Genomic DNA, 20,684 nt, shown 5'->3' with positions numbered 1-20,684 from the left:
TCTCACTATATTCCGGGCTAAGTGACAGAGGAAACTACTTTTTAAAAAAGTTAAAAGTTTTACTCCGGGGAACAGAAATTAAATGTGGCTAAGTTAGGGCAGAGATTATAGCTTTTCACTGTGAACCTTTTGGTATTAACTAATTCTTTTAACCAAATGGCAATCCACTCCAGTATTCTTGCCTGGAGAATCCCATGGACGGAGAAGCCTAGTAGGTTACAGTCCATGGCGTCGCAAAGAGTCAGACACGACTGAGCGACTTCACCACCTTACCTCACCTTAACCATGTAGAAAACTCTTTTAAAGAGGGAAACGATACAAAAAATGCTGTTTCATGAAGCTTTTTTATTTACTTTTAGGGAAAATATCAGGTCATAGATGTGGCACTCAATGCTAGCGATTCAGAGTTACAAGATGTGTGATACTATGCATAAACATAAGAAAATAAAACAATATAAAACATTTCTTCTGTAAAAAGTATGCATTCTATGAAAGACAGAAAGGACTCCACTCCCACTATATATTTTAAGGTTTATTTCTTTACAGGATACAGGGGTCACAGTGTAGCAATTTAAACATACTTACTATAAGTCCAGAAATCTCTGAAAAGAAACTGTAGTCTAGTCAGTATTCTAAAATCCTGTTTTTCCTTCATGTTTAATACTTAAAATGCTAAACAAAGATTAATTCAGAAAGAGTCATAATTAATGAAGTTTTGTTTAAGTTTTTGAAGGCACACCTTAAAAAAAAAAAAAGACTATCTTTGAAAAAACCTTTTTCTAAAACAAAAGATGAGCTATTGAATGATACACACATAATATGTGAGGAAGTACCTTTCTAATCATACACAGCTATCTCTAACTCAACGTAATTTCAAACTGTCCGTTTCCTCTTATAAGATGAAAATTGAGAGAGGCAAATAGCCTAGCAATATAAGTATAGCTCAAATCTGTCCAGCCACAAGTTAAATGCAACATGGCAGTAAAAGACTGCCTCAAGCAATTTCACATTTATAAATGACCTACTTATGACAAGATACATTAATTTCAATAAACAGGCTATAGTATTATCTGTCACTGCATACAGTAATTTTTAAATTAAGAGTAAAAGAGGAAGGAAAAGTTAGCAATTCTGCAACTAATATTCTAAGATTTGGTCCTTATGTAACGAGGATTATATCTTTATTTATTCATTGACTATTATCTATGAAAAAGAGAAATCTGATAGTTTTAATGGCTTTATGCTCTTCTACCCAGACTGCAAACCTGTTATGTATCCTCTTGGACCATCTGTTTAGTGTTGGTGCCTAACAACTACATGTGCTCATGTTTTTGACAATGCCATTCTAATTTAAAGCTAGTGGTACACAGGGCTTTTTTTTTTTTAAATTTTGAGATATATCACATAAAACATAAATGAATAGTATTTACATGTCATCTTGAAACATTCTGAAATAACTAATTTGCATATTTAATTTCAAATGCACATATACCAGAATGATAGCTTTATGAAATATTAACTGGAAAAATATCATCACATTTAGGGTTATCCAAGTAGTAAGGTATCAGGGAACTAAGCGGTTTTTGTTTTGTTTTGTTTTTAATTTTTATTTTTACTTTATTTTACTTTACAATACTGTATTGGTTTTGCCATTCATTGACATGAATCCACCACGGGTGTACATGTGATCCCAAACATGAACCCCCCTCCCACCTCCCTCCCCACAACATCCCTCTGGGTCATCCCCATGCACCAGCCCCAAGCATGCTGTATCCTGCATCGGACATAGACTGGTGATTCGATTCTTACATGATAGTATACATGTTTCAATGCCATTCTCCCAAATCATCCCTCCCTCTCCCTCTGAGTCCAAAAGTCTGCTATACACATCTGTTTTTTTGCTGTCTCACATACAGGGTCATCATTGCCATCTTTCTAAATTCCATATATATGTGTTAGTATACTGTATTGGTGTTTTTCTTTCTGGCTTACTTCACTCTGTATAATCGGCTCCAGTTTCATCCATCTCATCAGAACTGATTCAAATGTATTCTTTTTAACAGCTGAGTAATACTCCATTGTGTATATGTACCACTGCTTTCTTATCCATTCATCTGCTGATGGACATCTAGGTTGTTTCCATGTCCTGGCTATTATAAACAGTGCTGCGATGAACATTGGGGTACATGTGTATCTTTCAATTCTGGTTTCCTCGGTGTGTATGCCCAGCAGTGGAATTGCTGGGTCATATGGCAGTTCTATTTGCAATTTTTTAAGGAATCTCCACACTGTTTTCCATAGTGGCTGTACTAGTTTGCATTCCCACCAACAGTGTAGGAGGGTTCCCTTTTCACCACACCCTCTCCAGCATTTACTGCTTGCAGATTTTTGGATCGCAGACATTCTGACTGGTGTGAAGTGGTACCTCATTGTGGTTTTGATTTGCATTTCTCTAATAACGAGTGATGTTGAGCATCTTTTCATGTGTTTGTTAGCCATCCGTATGTCTTCTTTGGAGAAATGTCTATTTAGTTCTTTGGCCCATTTTTTGATTGGGTCGTTTATTTTTCTGGAATTGAGTTGCAGGAGTTGCTTGTATATTTTTGAGATTAGTTGTTTGTCAGTTGTTTCATTTGCTATTATTTTCTCCCATTCAGAAGGCTGTCTTTTCACCTTGCTTATATTTTCCTTTGTTGTGCAGAAGCTTTTAATTTTAATTAGATCCCATTTGTTTATTTTTGCTTTTATTTCCAGAATTCTGGGAGATGGATCATAGAGGATCCTGCTGTGATTTATGTCGGAGAGTGTTTTGCCTATGTTTTCCTCTAGGAGTTTTATAGTTTCTGGTCTTACATTTAGATCTTTAATCCATTTTGAGTTTATTTTCATGTGCGGTGTTAGAAAGTGATCTAGTTTCATTCTTTTACAAGTGGTTGACCAGTTTTCCCAGCACCACTTGTTAAAGAGATTGTCGTTTCTCCATTGTGTATTCTTGCCTCCTTTGTCAAAGATAGGGTGTCCATATGTGTGTGGATTTATCTCTGGGCTTTCTATTTTGTTCCATTGATCTATATTTCTGTCTTTGTGCCAGTACCATACTGTCTTGATGAGAAAGTATCCCTTCACCTTAGCATCTCCCCCTTCCCACAAACTCAATCATAATGCACGATGGCCAATAATAAAATGTAGTATTAATATAATCTTTTATGAATCTATAAAACATTTTCACATTTTAACTAATTTGATCTTCACAATGATTAAACAGTCATTCTTGGAGAGGTATGTGACACACAATTGCCACACTGAGATTATGGACACAGCCCCAACCATCTTCATGTATTAAAACACTTTCATAACTTAAGATAGAGAATGTAAGATTCAAAAGTTGAAGAAATATCTGATATTTTCTAGTTAGCCCAAGACTGAGCTAGCAGTACAGCACAATCTTCCCTTAACAGAATTAATGCTCTGATTTAAAAATCGCAAATGGACCCAAAGAGAATAAAACTACAATACACTTAACTCTGGTTTTATCTGAATTGGATAAAATGACTAAAGATACACCCCTTACTTGTTAGAATGAGACAACATGAGCTCTTCAAATATTAGGTTAGCAGTTTTCTAACTTTTCGGTCTGAAGATGTCTTTTCCACTCCTAAAAATTATTGATAACTCTAAGGAGCTCTTATTTATGTGTTATATCTATCTATATTTTACTATATTAGATATTAAAATTAGGAAGTAAAAAGTAATTTGTTAGTCTAAGAATAACAAACTCACTGTATATTAACATAAAGAGCATTTTTATGACAAGTATTCTTTTCAAAACCAATAAAAAAAATTTTAGTAGGGAATGACATTCTTTCATAACTTTGTAAATTTCAAGTCTCTTTAATGTTTGGCTTAGTAGAAGACATCTGAATTGTTAAATCCACTTCTACATTCAATGTGTTGTGACACATTATTCTGCTCTAAGTATATGAAAAAAGTTGACCTTACACAAACATGCAATCAGAAAAAGGAAGAGTACTTTAATAGTCCTTTCAGATAATTACTGATATTCTTCTCTGATACTATCGAAATTCAGTGAAATGCTACTTTTTTAAAAGGCTGGACACAATCTGGAATTCGAGCCCTTATCAATGAACTTGTCTTGCTGTTATAACATTAAAATCTACTGGTTTATCTGACACGTTGAATGGATCTTTTACATACGCATGATTTCTTACCAAGCACCGGTCATTTTGAACATACTGTTTTCACTGAGTTACACAGATCTTCCCAACATTGCACATTTTATTATTTAATATTTTAAAATTACATTATTATCACCTCCAGTCTCACCAGAAAAGTCTTTAAATATTGAGAATCTACCAAGTTCATGATTTCTGTAATTCAGTCTTATCACCGACAACACATAGTATCAGATATCTTCCTTGAAGTGATAGGCTCACTTTATTCATTTTTGACAAAGTGTTTGCAGAGAACTCAAGCTTGAATAACTATAGTTTGCCCATCAGTCATTCTCTCAAGTAAAAACAGTGTTCCACAAAACAGAGACTTGCTCTGCCTTGCAACTCAAAAAATCATGAGTGTTTTTTCTTGAAAGAATCACCATACCCCATTATACAACAAAAGTGTTTCAGGCATACTTCCCATTTTGTCCTTTAGAATGTAAAAAAGACACACACTCAAGAGTCAAGACTAACCAAGGTAAATTTTACTTTATCAAGACATTTTAAAGTAAAGCTGGATTTCTTTTTAACTGCAAATACATAGTGTGAAGAATATAAGTACATATGTAAGTATATAGTGTGGAAAGTATAATGACCACCAGCACAGTCTGGTGCTAAGCACAGTCTGGTGCTACTCCACCATTTATGCTAAGATGTGAGCAGTTTTACCCACTCTTGCTCTTCTACCATTACTGCTTTTGCAACACGGGTAAGAAAAGCAAATGCTATCTTAATATTATTATGAAGATAATTCTGACTTGAGAGACAACCAGACAGACTCCCAGCTATCTGCTGGTCTCACTTTGAGACCACTGTGTTAGGCTAATCAACTCCTGTTCTTGACTATGGAACTCTGAGGACTTAGTATTATGCTAATCAGTGCCTTCATAAAGTAACAGAATCTTCATGTACTCAGTGATCAACCACATGGCGAGTCACTGAAACAGAAATTGTTTATATAGTACCAACGGGCATCACCGACCAGCGGTGGAACTTTCATCCATTGCCCTTAAGCCTTCAGAAAGGGTCACAGGAGTCTGTCTAAATCAGTATTCTAGGGCAGTATATGCTCCAGATCCAGTTACCCTAGAGACTCAAGAAACCTCAAACTGAGTTGATGTGCAGTTAGGTACTTTCCTCGATCAGTGACCAACTTATTAACTAGTATGGCTTTCACTCCCACACTATCAATTCTCTAAAGATACTTAACCTGAAGTCCATAAATCCTCCTAGGGTAATTTAAATAGTTCATTTGATTAATTATCAATGACATGTATCATTGTCATTTCTGAGAAGTAATAAAGCCCTCTAAAATTACGAAAAACTTTAAAAAGTATTTTCTAAAGTACAATCTCTTCTAATTAATGAACTAAAATACAGTCAGAGAAACTTATCTCAAGTAAGAAGCTTTAAAATTTGATAAGAAAATGCCTTTTCATTATCAGTTTCTCTAATATTAAACAAAAATAGTTTCTCTAATATTAAACAAAAATAGTTCCCATAACTCTAGGGATAACTCTAAGAATATGAATTCTATTAAGAGCAGAATTCTATTAAATGATACTGGTTTAATATATGCCCTTTTCAGTATTCCATAAAAGTGATCCAAAAGAATCACAAGCTAACTTCATTATAAGGCCACCAACTAAAGGCAAAACAATAGATGCTTATTAAAAAAGCAATGATAAGGACAGACTGAAATGAAAGAAAAAATACAGTAAAAAGAAGTAAAACAGAAGGGAAAAAATAGCCACACATATAGCAAGCATAGTACTGAAAAATATGTGATCAACTGAAAACCAAGTAAGAAGAAAAGCACAAATAGGGAGGTAAGAAATTATTAATAGGCAAGATGGTCTACAAACGGGAGGAGGAAACTGTTCCAGGGGCCTCCAATTTCATAAATATGGATCACTAGTTTTTAATAGAGGAATATATGACTTAGGATTTCAGAATATTTTAAAAGTGCCTGGGAACAGCAAAGTTGATGGATAATGAGATGTTCAGAGGAAAAACATGCAATATTCACTAAATACAGAATTTAATTTCTCTATAAATATAAGAATTTCATTTTAAAAATAGAATTAAGAACAAAAAACCTCTGGAAAACTATGCAAAGAAGGCCAGAGTAAATAGCTGTGTAATAGCCTATGTCTTCAGAATAATGTGCAATATATGAATATTCTCAGATTACAGAAAAATTTGAAGACAGCACTATCTAAACTCTGAAACACTGTTTTAACGTCTATTAGCACAGACAAAACTTTAAATCCTTACAATTACCAGATGTATGCCATAAAGATAGCTAAATTCTAAACAGTTAAACTGCAAAAGGAGAGTTTCTTGGTCAAGAAAGGTGCACAGCCCAACTGAAAAAAAACAAAAACAAAACCCACACTCAACCTAATTTTCAGGGGATTGTTAAATCCCCTAAATAAACTATATTCTTTAAATGTAGACTTTAATGCATTCTAAAAGCCCAAAATAATTGTAACAACACATCCTAAAACTATTCTGCAAAATAAATTCATAAACAAAATATGCACTAAATAATAGTCATGAGAATTTGAACAAGAGCACAGACACATAGCAATTGAAATATTTCTCATACAAAATTAGGCCTCATTGTCGAAACACACTGCCATCTCACAGATTTAAATGTTAAAATTAAGTTTTCAAACTTCACATCATTTTTCTTATAAGCACATAATTTTAAATATAGTCTGTTTGCTCAACTTATATCTTCACATCATCTTTCATTCTTCCTTTTCACACACTGTAACTAGAATTCCATTAATTCTTTTGCAGTAATTCTTGAATTTGCTCCTTCTGTAGTCATACACCTCACCCTGATCAAGGACCTGAACACCAAAAGCATAAATGACATCACTACTACCCATCTATCTTCCTTACCTATTCCTCAAACACTAGAATTAATAGAACATTCAGTTCAGTTCAGTTCAGTCACTCAGTCGTGTCCGACTCTTTGCGACCCCATGAATCACAGCCCGCCAGCCTCGCTGTCCTTCACCATCTCCCAGAGTTCACTCAAACTCATATCCATCAAGTCAATGACGCCATCCAGCCATCTCATCTTCTGTTGTCCCCTTCTCCTCCTGCTCCCAATCCCTCCCAGCATCAGAGTCTTTTCCAACGAGTCAACTCTTCGCATGAGGTGGCCAAAGTACTGGAGCTTCAGCTTTAGCATCATTCCTTCCAAAGAAATCCCAGGGCTGATCTTTAGAATGGACTAGTTGGATCTCCTTGCAGTCCAAGGGACTCTCAAGAGTCTTCTCCAACATCACAGTTCAAAAGCATCAATTCTTCGGCGCTCAGCCTTCTTCACAGTCCAACTCTCGCATCCATACATGACCACTAGAAAAACCACAGCCTTGACTAAAAGGGCCTTTGTTGGCAATGTAATGTCTCTTCTTTTGAATATGCTATCTAGGTTGCTCATAACTTTTCTTCCAAGGAGTTTAAGCGTCTTTTAATTTCATGGCTGCAATCGCCATCTGCAGTGATTTTGGAGCCCAAAAAGATAAAGTCTGACACTGTTTCCACTGTTTCCCCATCTATTTCCCATGAAGTGATGGGACCAGATGCCATGATCTTCGTTTTCTGAATGTTGAGCTTTAAGCCAACTTTTCCACTCTCCACTTTCATCAAGAGACTTTTTAGTTCCTCTTCACTTTCTGCCATAAGGGTGGTGTCATCTGCAGATCTGAGGTGATTGATAGTTCTCCCGGCAATCTTGATTTCAGCCTGTGCTTCTTCCAGCCCAGCGTTTCTCATGATGTACTCTGCATATAAGTTAAATAAGCAGGGTAACAATATACAGCCCTGACGTACTCCTTTTCCTATTTGAAACCTGTCTGTTGTTCCATGTCCATTTCTAAGGTCCATTAATTCACTGGTGTAATTCTCAGTACTTGTAATACTATAAACAGTATGTGCTCAATAAACTGAATAAACAAATCAATTCCTTCCTCAATCTGTGCTGCCAATTAATGCCAAAGTGATTTTCCTAAAATATTACTTTTAATCCCCTAATGAGGAATTTTAAATGGCTCTCCAATGCCTATATATGCAGTCTAATTCATAACTAGTGAATTTTCAGGTTTTCTATAATCTGGCCTACTATGGGTCCCCAAATTGGATTTTCTGCTAAGGCTAGTCCCCTCACCATCTTCCAATTAATAAATATACATAATATACTTTTCCCTCAAGCTGCTCCCCTACTTTAAAACACCCTCCTCTCATCTATGGCTATCAAGTCCAATCATTCTACAAGATCTGAATCAAATCTAGCTTCCTCCCTATTTAGGTTTCCCTGACTATCCATAACTCAAGAAGCTAAACCAAACTTCTAACTTATAAATATAAACAGTAGCTTCCCTACTCTTTTAGGTTTGTTCCTAATCGAAACCTGCTAACATACACACACACTCTCTCATTGAAAAGAAACATAAAACTCATGAAAACTAAAGAAAGAAAGAGAAAAGCTACTAACAAGAGATTCGTTTTCAAATACATGCTTGGAATCATTCATCAGTCATCTAGGTATACATTCAATACTTAACATAAATACTTAACTTTAAAACAATAAAATGATATATTGCAAGATTTTGAATCATCACATATACATTTACAGAGGTAGAAATCCAGTTTAATTCATTTGCAAAGATTTTAAACAAAGAGTTGGAGAAAATGAAATTAGCATTCAATTATAAGTAAACAACACTCCATTTTCACTGAACATTCAAATCAACTAGGATTTTACTGTGATTTACCCTTTCATAACCAGTCTCAGCAAAAATGGACTGGAATAGTGATGAACGTTCATTGGACTTCCGTGATCATTTTACAGTATATGCAAATACTGAATCATTATGCTGCATACCTGAAACTAATATAATGTTAATCAATTATACCTAAAAAAAATACATTCTCAGAAATAATGCAAAATAAAATTTTGCTTAATCTTACAAAAAAATAAGAAGGATTGGAGTATTGCCTCCAGTGGTCTTTCTTCACTTCTTATCCACTGCTAAGTTGCTTCAGTTGTGTCTGACTCTGTGCGACCGCAGAGATGGCAGCCCACCAGGCTCCCCCGTCCCTGGGATTCTCCAGGCAAGAACACTGGAGTGGGTTGCCATTTCCTTCTCCAATGCATGGAAGTGAAAAGTGAAAGTGAAGTCACTCAGTCGTGTCCGACTCCTAGCGACCCTATGGACTGCAGCCTACCAGGTCTTATCCACTACCACTTTGTAATAAATAATCCAGGTCTTATTCAAGGACTAGAACTCAACACCTAAAACTTGAGCCATCATCCTTGGTCCCTTACCACGCTAGGGAAAGGCAACAGTCATGTTGTCAATGGTAACGTGAAGTTCAAATATTTTTCTGGTTATCATTAGGAAAGTAAGTCACATTAAGAATAGATCATTTAAAAAAACTTTCCCAAAAACTTTTAGCTATTTCATAAAGTTTGATTTTTAATACAATGGTTATGCTAATAAAATTTCCAGTTACTGGTCTTCTTTCCCTACTATTGAAATTTTCTTAAATTATAACATCGTTAAAATGAGCTATTTATTATCCAGCTTTCTTTTTTAATTCAAAATACTTTTGCCTACCTCTAATGGTGATCAAGAGACCACAGCTTCATAAAGCATAAGGAAATAAGTTCCTTCTCAACTTTAGTTACCTTCACTCTATTTTATTGTATTCACCCATTACTATGGTGTAAGTTTGGCTCTAAATGACCACCCAGAATTGAAACCTCCAAAAGCTCAAATTCCAAAAGTCCCCTCTGACCTCAACATCACACACTACTCTGTCTCACTTCTTCACTCCTTCCAAACCAACTTTTCATTACTGCAAACTCTAGTCTATCAACCTCCCCTAATGACACTTCCCTCCCTCCTCACTTTAATGCTCACATTCTATTCATTTCACCTCTCATCTGAAAATGTTCCCACTCCACATATCTGAATCAGTCCCTAATTTTGAATAAACTCCACAGATCTTCTGGGTCAGTTTCTGAGTGCTAAGCATCACCGAACTCAACCATGCTGACTGGCTTGCTAAAATGTGTGGTTTCCAAATCTCAAATAAGCCATCAACCCTGCAAGACAATACTTGTATTCATTTTTAACTGACTCCCTTTGTGATTTCCTCCCAGCAGCCTTGTGAAATTTTCCACTTTCCTCTAACTTCCAGCCTTTAAATGTTGCTGCTTCCTAGGATATGTCATTGGCCCTTTTATTTTTTGAAATCCATGTCCTTAATTTCTATTACAAACTTCAAAGCTAATTCCCGTATTTCTCTCTCTATTCTAAGCCTTTCTCCTGAGCACAAACCTATGTATATCCACCTGCCCACAAGATATTTCTCACTGTTCACCGGACATTCCAAAATAAAATTATTTTCCACACTTCCCCCCTCCCCTTAACTTTTCATAATGCCTTACAAAAGGCACTACCACTATCATCCATTCTTTTTTTAAAATATCTATTTATATAGCTGCATCAGGTCTTATTAAGGCATACAGACTTAGTTGCCTGTGACATCTTGGATCCCTGGGTCAAACCCATATGTGACATCTTGGATCCCTGGGTCAAACCCACATTCCCTGAACTGCAAGACGAATCAGTAATACAGAATCACCAGGGAAGCCCCTCTACCAACCATTCTCCACCCAAGCAAAAAGCTTGATAATCATCTTAAACACATCCCTTTCTCATTCTCCATACCAAAATGGTAGCCGAGCCCCATCACGTAAGCATTCTCTCTCTTCCATATCATTTCTACATCAGTGTGGTTTCTATCTCTGTTCTGGCCTCAGACTCAGTCCTTCTAAAATGCAAATGCTATCTGCTTAATTATTCCAATGTTCTTTAGTTTATATTAATGCTTTTCAAGATGGGAATAAAGTAGTGAGTGACAAATTTTAAAGAAACAAATTATCAAGAATCTCTGAGGATCTGTCCATAGACATCCTAAGAGTCTTAGGCGCCTGTCTGAAAAAAGTCACTTAAGAAACTAATTTAAAATCTATGATTTAAAAAAAACCCAACATTCAATAGGGAATTACTACTGCAAAAGAAATGTTTTACTATTACTAATTGAAAAAGAATTTTAAAAACTGACATGAAAGCAAGAAAGTTAAAATTTCTAAAGATTCCCAAGAATACCTGTGGACCCGGTTAAACAAACACTAGTTATGATGGCTAATTATATATATTAACTTGGCTGGAACACACAGTGCCCAGATAGTTGGTCAAATATTATTCTGCATGTTTTGTGAAGGTGTTTTCTGGACAAGATTAACAATGTTAAGTCAACCGATTTTAAGTAGAGCAGATTATCCTCCATAATTGGGATGGGCATTGTCCAACCATTTGAAGACCTTAATGGAACAAACAGAATTTTCTGCTAGAAAACTGCCTTTGAACTCAGTGCATTTCTTCCCTGAGTTCACGCAGGCCCATTCCATTAAATTTCAGACTAAGCCTCCACAATCTCCTGAGCCAATTCTTTAAAATAAATCTATTAATACATCTGTCTCTCTCCCCACACACATGTACACACATACACATACAGACACACTGACATAGATACAATCTTGTCAGTTTCGTTTCTCTGGAGAGGACCTGAACAAATATTCATCTCTCCAGGAAAACACTCGATCTTCTCAATGCGGTTTCTTAAGGACAGCTTGCCACTCTCCACCTCTTCAAATTCATTTCCCATGTGCAAGAAGCATACAATCTCTGCTCTGGCCACGTAAAATATCCTACAGCTCCCCAATTCCACCATTTTTATTCACATTTTCATGTTTCTTTTTGTGTTATTTTCTTTACTTAAAACGTCCTCCCTCCTATTGACACTATTTGTGACTTCTATTCACTTGACTGCTCCTATTCAATGTAAATGATTACCTCTCTGTGCCAACACTGTACCAAGAACATAATTCCACTACATAGCACGTATGTCACGCTGCAATTTGTTTACATGTCGTCTCCGTTACTAGTGGGCAAAAGACTGTATCTTACTCAGCATCACATCCCAAACACCTATCAGACAGTTTGTGTACAGATTTTGCTATTAAATGAATGAAGTGATCTCTGAATGAACCATCCCTTTTATCCTTCTCATTATGTTTATAGATCCTGGCAAAAGAGGTCTCTGTCTAGAGTGGCACTCTGGCCCTCCTCAGGACATGCCCCTCACCACTGGGCAAGAAGTCCATGAAAACAAGAGGACAAACCCCTACCACTTCTTGATGACACTCCACTTATCTGGAACCATGGAATTTCTTATTAAAATACCTCTAACCCAATTTCAGCACCTGCACAGGCCTCTTTTCCCGTAAGTTCTGAGGATGTGTTCAATGCTACAGGTGTGTACATCCTTGGGCCAAGCAGTAGCTGTTTGGAAGAGGGAGTACAAGAGCCTGGACCTCAGGTACATGCAAGATGTCCACAGGCATGCACAGAAGACCGCTTTGTGGTGCCAGAGTCAGGGGTGGTGATAGGAGGCTGGGATTCACCTCTTCAGATACAAAACTGTGAATTTATGAATTCTAAATTCCACAAATTATTAATTTGAATTTTTACTGTTAAGCTGGGGACAAAAAAAATCTCAGTATGTTGAACATCAACAAGAAAGTTACTAGAACGCAAACTGAAGGCTTTATATATTCTAATACCATACAAAACCACCAACTATGACTTGTTCTTACCACCTCACATAAAACATAAGGGGAAAACTCCAATAAAAGTAATTAAAATAAATAAGGGGACAGAGGGAAAACAAAGGCAAGGAGAAATGGAAGACAAACTAAAGGGCTTCCCTGGTGACTCAGTGGTAAAGAATCAGTGTAGCATGACCACTGAGCCTGTGCTTGAGAGCACAGGAAGCGCGACCACTGAAGCTGGCACCTAGGGTCTGTGAAGTCCATGCACCACAACTAGAGACTAGCCCCCACTCTCCACAACTCAAGAAAAACCAGTGCAGCAATGAAGACCTAGCAAACCAAAAATAAATAATTTTTTTTTAATTTAGGGAAAAAAGGGAGACAAACTAAAAAGTAAAACAAAATTGTACAACACTAAAACTAGAGTGTCCTCAAAATTTTGACAATTAATAAAATTACAAAACGTGCATTCATTCCTTTGACTTTTACTGAAAACTTAGATGTACCCATCTATGCTACATGCTGACGATACATGCCACGCACTATGCTAAGTGCTGGTGACTTGTAACACTGAATCTCTAGCCTCCAAATGCTAACTGTCTAGTAGTAACAACAATTTAACAATTTAGTAAAGGTAGCTGAGGAATAACACAGGAGAGGACAATTAACTCTGCAAAGGGGCTTCTCAGCATGTTAAAGGATGAGTAGGAATTTGCTGGCACAAAAAAAAAAAAAGGTGGGGGAGGAAGGGAAGTCCAGAAGACAGTTATTATTATAATAGAAATAAAAGATTTCAACAGCTAACACTTACTTAGCACTCGCTATATACTAAGCATTGTGCACAAACCATCCTATTTGATTCTTATAATAACACTGTGATTCTCTTTTTATCCTGTTTATAAATGAGAAAACTCAGAAGTGAGATGACACCATAGAGATCATACAAAACCAAGCTGTGAAAGATCATGACTTGTTTGAGGAAACATGAACAGGCAAGTATGGTGACGTGAAACCAAGTCCACCTGATGCAAAGCCCAAATTCATTCCACTTTACCACACAGCCTACTATTCATTCATTCAAGGTAAGTGTAGCAAGAACTTACTGTGTATCAAGCACCGTGTTAGGAACAAAGATATAAAAGATATAGTCTTTGGTAGCAAGACACTCACAGGTTAGTCAGTAGAGTCCAGCATACCAAAAACTGCTATTACCAAGGTATATATAGGGTCCTACGGAAGCACAAGGAGTGCTAAGCCTCAGATGGCCCAGGGAATGGCTGCAAAGCTAAAGAAAACACTAGTAAGGAGGTGGAGAGTGTTCTAAGGAAGGGAAATGTGTACAGAAAGGCACAGAGACATGTGAGAACACAACTTGTCTTTGGGAACTCTAAGTTTGCTCAATCCTCGGGCATGCACTGAGAACTGGTACTATGCAAAGATAAAAACAGAGAATCGGGCAGTAGCCAGATCTCAAAGTAGTCTAGACATTCCATAACATGTTTACTCTGAAGGCAGAAGAAGGCTGCTGAGCCATCTTACAGATAGGAGTGACATGATAAAATCTGCCTATTGAAAAATTTCCCATGATTACAGATGAGGAGACAACTTGAAGTGGGGCAAGCCAAAGGTAAGAAAACCAGTCAGGGGCTACTGCATTAACCCGAGTCAAGGACACATCTGAGAAATACTTGGGAGGTAAATCAAAAACCAGGTAGAAAGAGAGCAACTCTGACTATATCATGAGTGCGTTCTTAAAGAAGTCAAAACAACAAAAAAAAAAACTGAACAAAAACTGTATGAGAGACCATACCAAAATTCAGAGTCAATGCCATACTTGGTAAGAAAACATGTATTTTATTAGACATTTGACAGTTACTTAGTCATGAAGTTAGCACAGTGTATTTTTGAATCTTAAGCACTAATAGAATAAAGGAAGATTTCTCAGTCAACTTCCCCTATTAAATGCCTTCTTTAGGTATACTTTATGAAGCTGCTTCTTTGGAAATACTTAAGCAGAAGTTGGATGACCATGTGTCACATAAGAATGATTTTCATGGTAGATGATTTTTTAAATCCCTTCAAATTCAAGATTTCTAAAAGAAGAAATGCCATAAACAAGTATATCACAATTACTACATAATTCAAGTACTGTAGGGGTCTATCAAATGGGGTTGAATCACAGAATTTCCAAATATGGTTTTGATATTATTAACAACTTTTCAGTACTTAGAACCCTAACATAACTATATTTTCAACTGCTTAGAGTAGTATGACTAAAATTATGAAATCAACTACAATGTCACAAATACCTTAAAAATTCACAGCAAGTAATATCCTAAATTGGTTGCAAAACTGCATGACATCTCAAACAGGAAAATGATTATTTCCACTTCACTGTTACCAAGCCCTATGTCTGATAACTAGCACTGAAGAGAAAAGATCTCATCTGGTTGAAGTAGGAAAATGCCCTGCAGCATGCAGAAGAGCCGGCCATCATTACAGACCTCTGAATAGCTTCCTCTTCCCATTAGTTAGGGGGCTGATGCCTTGTCACAGGCTCTTACAGAGATTCTTTGATTCAAGGAGCTACTCAATGAAATTCAGGATTCATCTCTGAATAAAGTGAATCCCAAACCAGTGAACAGACTCTGAAATGATATGACAGAGTCATAAACTAGAATGAAGAGGTCCACTCTTTACTTTCAAATTCTGGGTCAAAAATGGCAAATCCAGAAGTCACTAAATTAATGAATATTCTTACTCTTTAGATGAAAAAAAAAATTCTACCATAAGGATCCTATAATAAAATTCTGTCACATCTGAAAACGGGAATACAAGACAGGTTTTAAGTATATAAACAGATTTTCACATCTGGCCTAGATGATATTAAAGGAACCAAATTTACCCTCCTGCCTGAAACAGCTGAGGAGGGGGTGGGGAAGGACACAAAACATACGAAGCATTTTTCAAAACAATGGACATCAGGCAACAAAGAACAGTAGATCCTTCATAGATGGGAAACATACAAAATAAATCCTACCATTGTACCAGTTTATTGCCTTGAAAGAGTTTCTAGGCCACAGAACAGGAATGGGGAACAGAGGCAGAGCACAGTGGTCTCCCTGAATCCAGGACACAGAACTTAGCCTGGGGACGGCAAGGTGACCTTCATATACACAGCAGAGCACCTAAGAGAGAGCTACTCAGAAAGATCCAGAGATCTGCACAGGTTATCCCTCAAGTCTTTAGCTGAGTACTTATCAGTACATATGTGTGAAGAAACCATCCACCGACAGTGAAAGAACCACTAAGAAGGATTAGAGGGAACACCACCCAGAGCGGACAGAAGGCCAGGAACAGGTCCCTGTTCCCACTGCCAGAGTACTCAAAAGGGTTTTGCCTCAACAGTGCAACAAAGCAAAGTGGTACTGCCTAACACAACTTAAAAGCAAGATCTGAAAAGACCACTGTTTCCAAGTAACTTAACTGCATTCCAAAACAAAGCTCAAAAATATTTTTAATGAGATGCAAAAAAATCCTGCACCCAACAACAAAGTAAAATTTCAAATGTCTGGCATCTAATAAAAAAATTACCAGGTATGCAAAAAGCAAGGAAGCACAATCCATAGTGAGAAAAAAAATCAATCAAAACCAACCAAGAAACAGCACAGACAATATTAGACGACATGAACATTAAGCCAATTATTACTGTACTCTCTATGTTCAAGAAGCTACAGAAAAGACAAAACATGAAATCTATAGACATAGAAGATATAAAAAAAGACTGAATTTTTAGAGATGGAACTACAGTATCTAAAATGAAAAACACACTGGATGGGACTAACAGCAGATTAAACATTATAGAAAAAAAGGATTAATGAATTAGCAAGATTACCCAAAGTGAAACAGAGAAAAAGACTGAAAAGAAAACTGAATGGTATATCAACAAACATCAAGGAGCCTGATTTACATGTAACTGGACTTCCAAGAGGAGGAAAGGGGACAAAGAAAAGACATATATACATATATACTTAAGAAATAATGGCCAGATTTTTTCCAAATTTGATAAAAACTATAAAACCACAGATCCAAGAAGCTCAATGAACTCCAAGCACAAGAAATGTCACACACACAAAATAATCCATATGCTGCATTTACAAACGGTTCTCACCCACAAATTCTATAACCAAACTTAATCTAGAAATTATTTTTAGGTTAACTCACTAGGTACAATTTCAACTGACAATTTAATATAATAAATCAAAAGTTAATTTGAGCAAAGTGCTCAGTAGAAATCTTAATGATTTCAAAATTAGCAAAATATAGCTTTTAAAACAATGTGTATTTTGTTGCCCTATTAGGTAAATAATTAGGTAATAAATTACAATAAATTTGTGTTGATCTCATAAGACACTTTTAAAAAAACTAAAACACATGTCTTTCTTTTTTTCTTAATTTTCTTTTCCTTTAATTTATACAGGTCATTCAGAACAGAATTAGGACACTGAAAAAACTTTTAAAGAAACTAAAAGGTGGAATTAAAAACAGAAGCAGATTTGAGGTTTGGAATGGAGCTAGTCTTCCCAAAAAAACAACCTGGCAACCACTATTTTGGAACACCATTACTTCAAAATATACACACACATATATATTTTAAGTATAAAACTATACCCAAAGTGGAAACAAGCTAAAGTGTCTGTTTTTAGCACCTCGGCTAACTATTCTGGCTTCAAAAAATATCCACTAAATATTTCTTGGAAAAAGAATCATTCAAATAAAAACCATTAAAGGAGAAAACATGTATTTTCCTATATTTATGAACACACCTTTTTTTTAGGGTTCAACATACAAACTCAAAATCTTCTGTCTAAAAACAAATAAGAAAAGAGACACAGGGGAACAAGTTCTGAGTATCTACTGTAATGGCTACCCTTCCTGTCATTTGTGTTCCCTAAAATAGAAGTTGGTTTAATTATTCTACCATTTTGCTTGGAAAATGGAGGGATATTTCAAAGATTAAAGATACTTCCATGGGAAAGCTGCCCAAAATATATTTATTATCCCTGGAAATAATTATGTCCACATTCCTTTTCCTTTCTTAAGAAAAAAAAAAATACATTCAGATAACATATTTCTTTGGGTGCCTATACAAAAAAAAAAAAACACTTTTGGAAACATGTAGTAGTGTAATACTTTGCTGTACGATCAACACATATATGAAAAACAACACAAAGTCTCTGAGCATAGACTACAAGACTCTGAGTACACAGACTGAAGTTACAAGTGGAACAGTCATTTATGGATTTCACTACACCTTCTTTTAAGTAGAAAAATCGAAAGAGAAAACTAATACCAAAAATATACAGAATTGATCATTTTTATGTTAGGGTATTAGTCTATCAACAGTAGACTTATTCTCTGGTAACATTTACTAATAATGCACTAAATTCCCCACATATCTAACACAAAGAATATCTTAAAATAGAAAGTTTCAAACTACTCTTGTAATCAGGTAGTATTCAAGAGAAATAAGGCTAATACACATAATTTTGAGCACAGCTGTAATATTCACTACACTGATGTGCTGAGAATGCACCTAATGCTACAATAGCTATGATAAAGAGTTTTTATTTCATTGACCCAGCTACCAATGTGATTTCGATATTCAACTGCCACCTCAAAAACACTTTTCTACTTAATTTAAAGCCAACATTATAAATATAAAAAACAAAGATTTGCCTACTAAATCATTAGCTAACTGTCATCAAGATTTCAATCACCTGCATTTCAAAACAAGCTCTAAGAACACCTTAAAATGATTCCCCAAATATTAAATAATTCACACAATCAATCATCTAATCAGACTTTAGTTATTATATGCATTTAAATTACTTCCTACAGCAACAGTCTTCACCAATCAGAACTGCTATTTGAAATTCTTTTCTCTGAAATCTGTTACTTCACCAGTTTCAAAATTTGAGCCATTTATTTTTAGACACAAAGGTTAATAAGAAACATTCTGTACCAAATGCACATAACTTTACAGTAAACGCTCCCCCCCCAGCCCCCCACCTCAGGAAACTATTCTAATTCTCCTCCTCATTTTACCAAATTATCAAAAAGGACACAATGTGGTTTGGATTTCATCACTGAAGACAGTAAGTGACAATACATGATTTGCAGAATGAAAAATTAAAGTTTCACAATTTTAACAGGTATAATTACTGGCTTGTGATAAATGGGGTGGGCACGTAAGATTATCACCTTTCAAGGTGCAGTTCTTAAACCACCTGAATTTTTCTGATCAAAGATCTTAAAACATAGTCTCTAAGTTCACAGTGTGCAATTAAAAAAAAAAAAGCTGCCTAGAAAGAAAAAACAGAGCACTTACATTTGAAGCATGACTTGGTTCAAGAATACCCCATCCACCAAAGCCACATACTCATCCAGGTTGGTCCCATTTCCTGCAGCCAGAGGTCCAAACGTTTTAACCTAGAACAGAAGGATCATTACGACACGAACGCCCACCTCCATCTCTGCAGCCACAAATAATGCAGCAAAATATGCAACAAATAACACCCCACTTACCCAAGTGACCAAGGGGCTGGTCATGAACTGCTCCAGAAGGGGAGTAAAAACCTCGTTCTCCATTTTACAGAGAATGTACTTGAAAAAAAAAAAAAAGGAACTACCACAAAAAAACGCCTAGAGTATTGGTCACTAAACGCTGAAGAAGTAAGTAGAAATCAATGAAAGTCCACTTTGGCACGGGAAGAAAATCCCATCGTGGAGGGGAAAAAAACTCTCCCTCCTCAAAAAACACCCCAGAGGGAAACGAATCGAAATCCCGAAAAGTGGCTTCGACAGCAGCCACGAGCGGCAGCCTGCGCTGGAAATGTCTGTACCGGGCGAGGAGGGGCAGAGAAAAGGCATCTGGAGGAGGAGGAAGGGAGAAGGGGCTGGAGCAGCAAGACAAAAAGCCCGTCAAGGTTGCCCAGCTCCTGGAGGAGCCAGACCAACGAGGCTGCCCCCAACGAATTAATCCCACCGTGGGCTAAATGAAATCCCACGTTAGATACTATGTTAAGGGTTCCGAGCGGCCGCCAGGCTAGACCTCAGTGTTCCGCTCAACACGTTCCACCCACCAGTGGGCATGGAACAGATTTGACCCACGGAGCTTTCCCTGCCTGCAGCCCCTCACCAACGACAGGCAGCACTCGCTCCTTCCCCCCGAGCACACACCATCTCTCAGCCGCCTTCGAGCCTCGCCGCCTGCCCCCTTCCCCTCCCGGGGGGTGGGGGCTTGAATGAGTGTCCCTAACCCCCCAGCTTCCCGAGCCCCGCCAGCCTTTTCAGTGCGCCTCTGGGAAGCCCTGGCACAAAATCACCGCCGCGCTCCAGCCTCCTCCTCCGCCCTCTCTAGAGGAGCCGGAGTAACGGCCTCAGAACCGCAGTGCCGCATCACACCCCGCTCCTTGCCGCTCAACTAGCGCCTCCAGCCAGCCGTCAAAGGGAGCGTGCAGCTCCCTCCGCGGCCATATCCTTCCGCCGACACCCCGCCCCTCCCGCGCCGCAAGCCTCTGGATTGTGGGAGAAGAAAACCGCTGCATGAGCGCGCTCCCGAGTACGCGCGACCCCGGGCCGGCCCCGCCGCCGCCCAGATCCTAGCGACGGGCGCGGCGTGGACGCGCGCTCGCTGCAGCTGCTGCGGTGGCCGGCTCCTCGCTCGCGCCCAGGATGGTTGC

The 20,684-nt window shown here is 37.3% G+C and overlaps 1 protein-coding gene across 14 annotated transcripts in view; it reads right to left on the bottom strand.

Annotated features, from left to right (window-relative positions):
• CCDC88A (coiled-coil domain containing 88A) overlaps nt 1–20,377 on the bottom strand; it is a 120,676-nt gene extending 100,299 nt beyond the window's left edge. For all 14 annotated transcript variants that reach the window (XM_042246141.2, XM_004005941.5, XM_042246142.2 and 11 more), the window contains exons 1-2: nt 19,528–20,377; nt 19,331–19,431 (exon numbers count right to left, since the gene is read on the bottom strand). In XM_042246141.2, coding sequence (XP_042102075.1) covers nt 19,331–19,431; nt 19,528–19,590 — 164 coding nt within the window. In that variant the 5' untranslated portion in view covers nt 19,591–20,377. The remainder of the gene's footprint in view (nt 1–19,330; nt 19,432–19,527) is intronic.
• Nucleotides 20,378–20,684: the final 307 nt, after the last annotated feature.

The sequence above is a fragment of the Ovis aries genome, chromosome 3 (genome assembly GCF_016772045.2).
Source record: "Ovis aries strain OAR_USU_Benz2616 breed Rambouillet chromosome 3, ARS-UI_Ramb_v3.0, whole genome shotgun sequence".
NCBI lineage: Eukaryota > Metazoa > Chordata > Mammalia > Artiodactyla > Bovidae > Ovis > Ovis aries.
The sequence above is the reverse complement of the archived record's forward strand: the minus strand, read 5'-3'. Positions and strand labels throughout refer to the sequence as shown.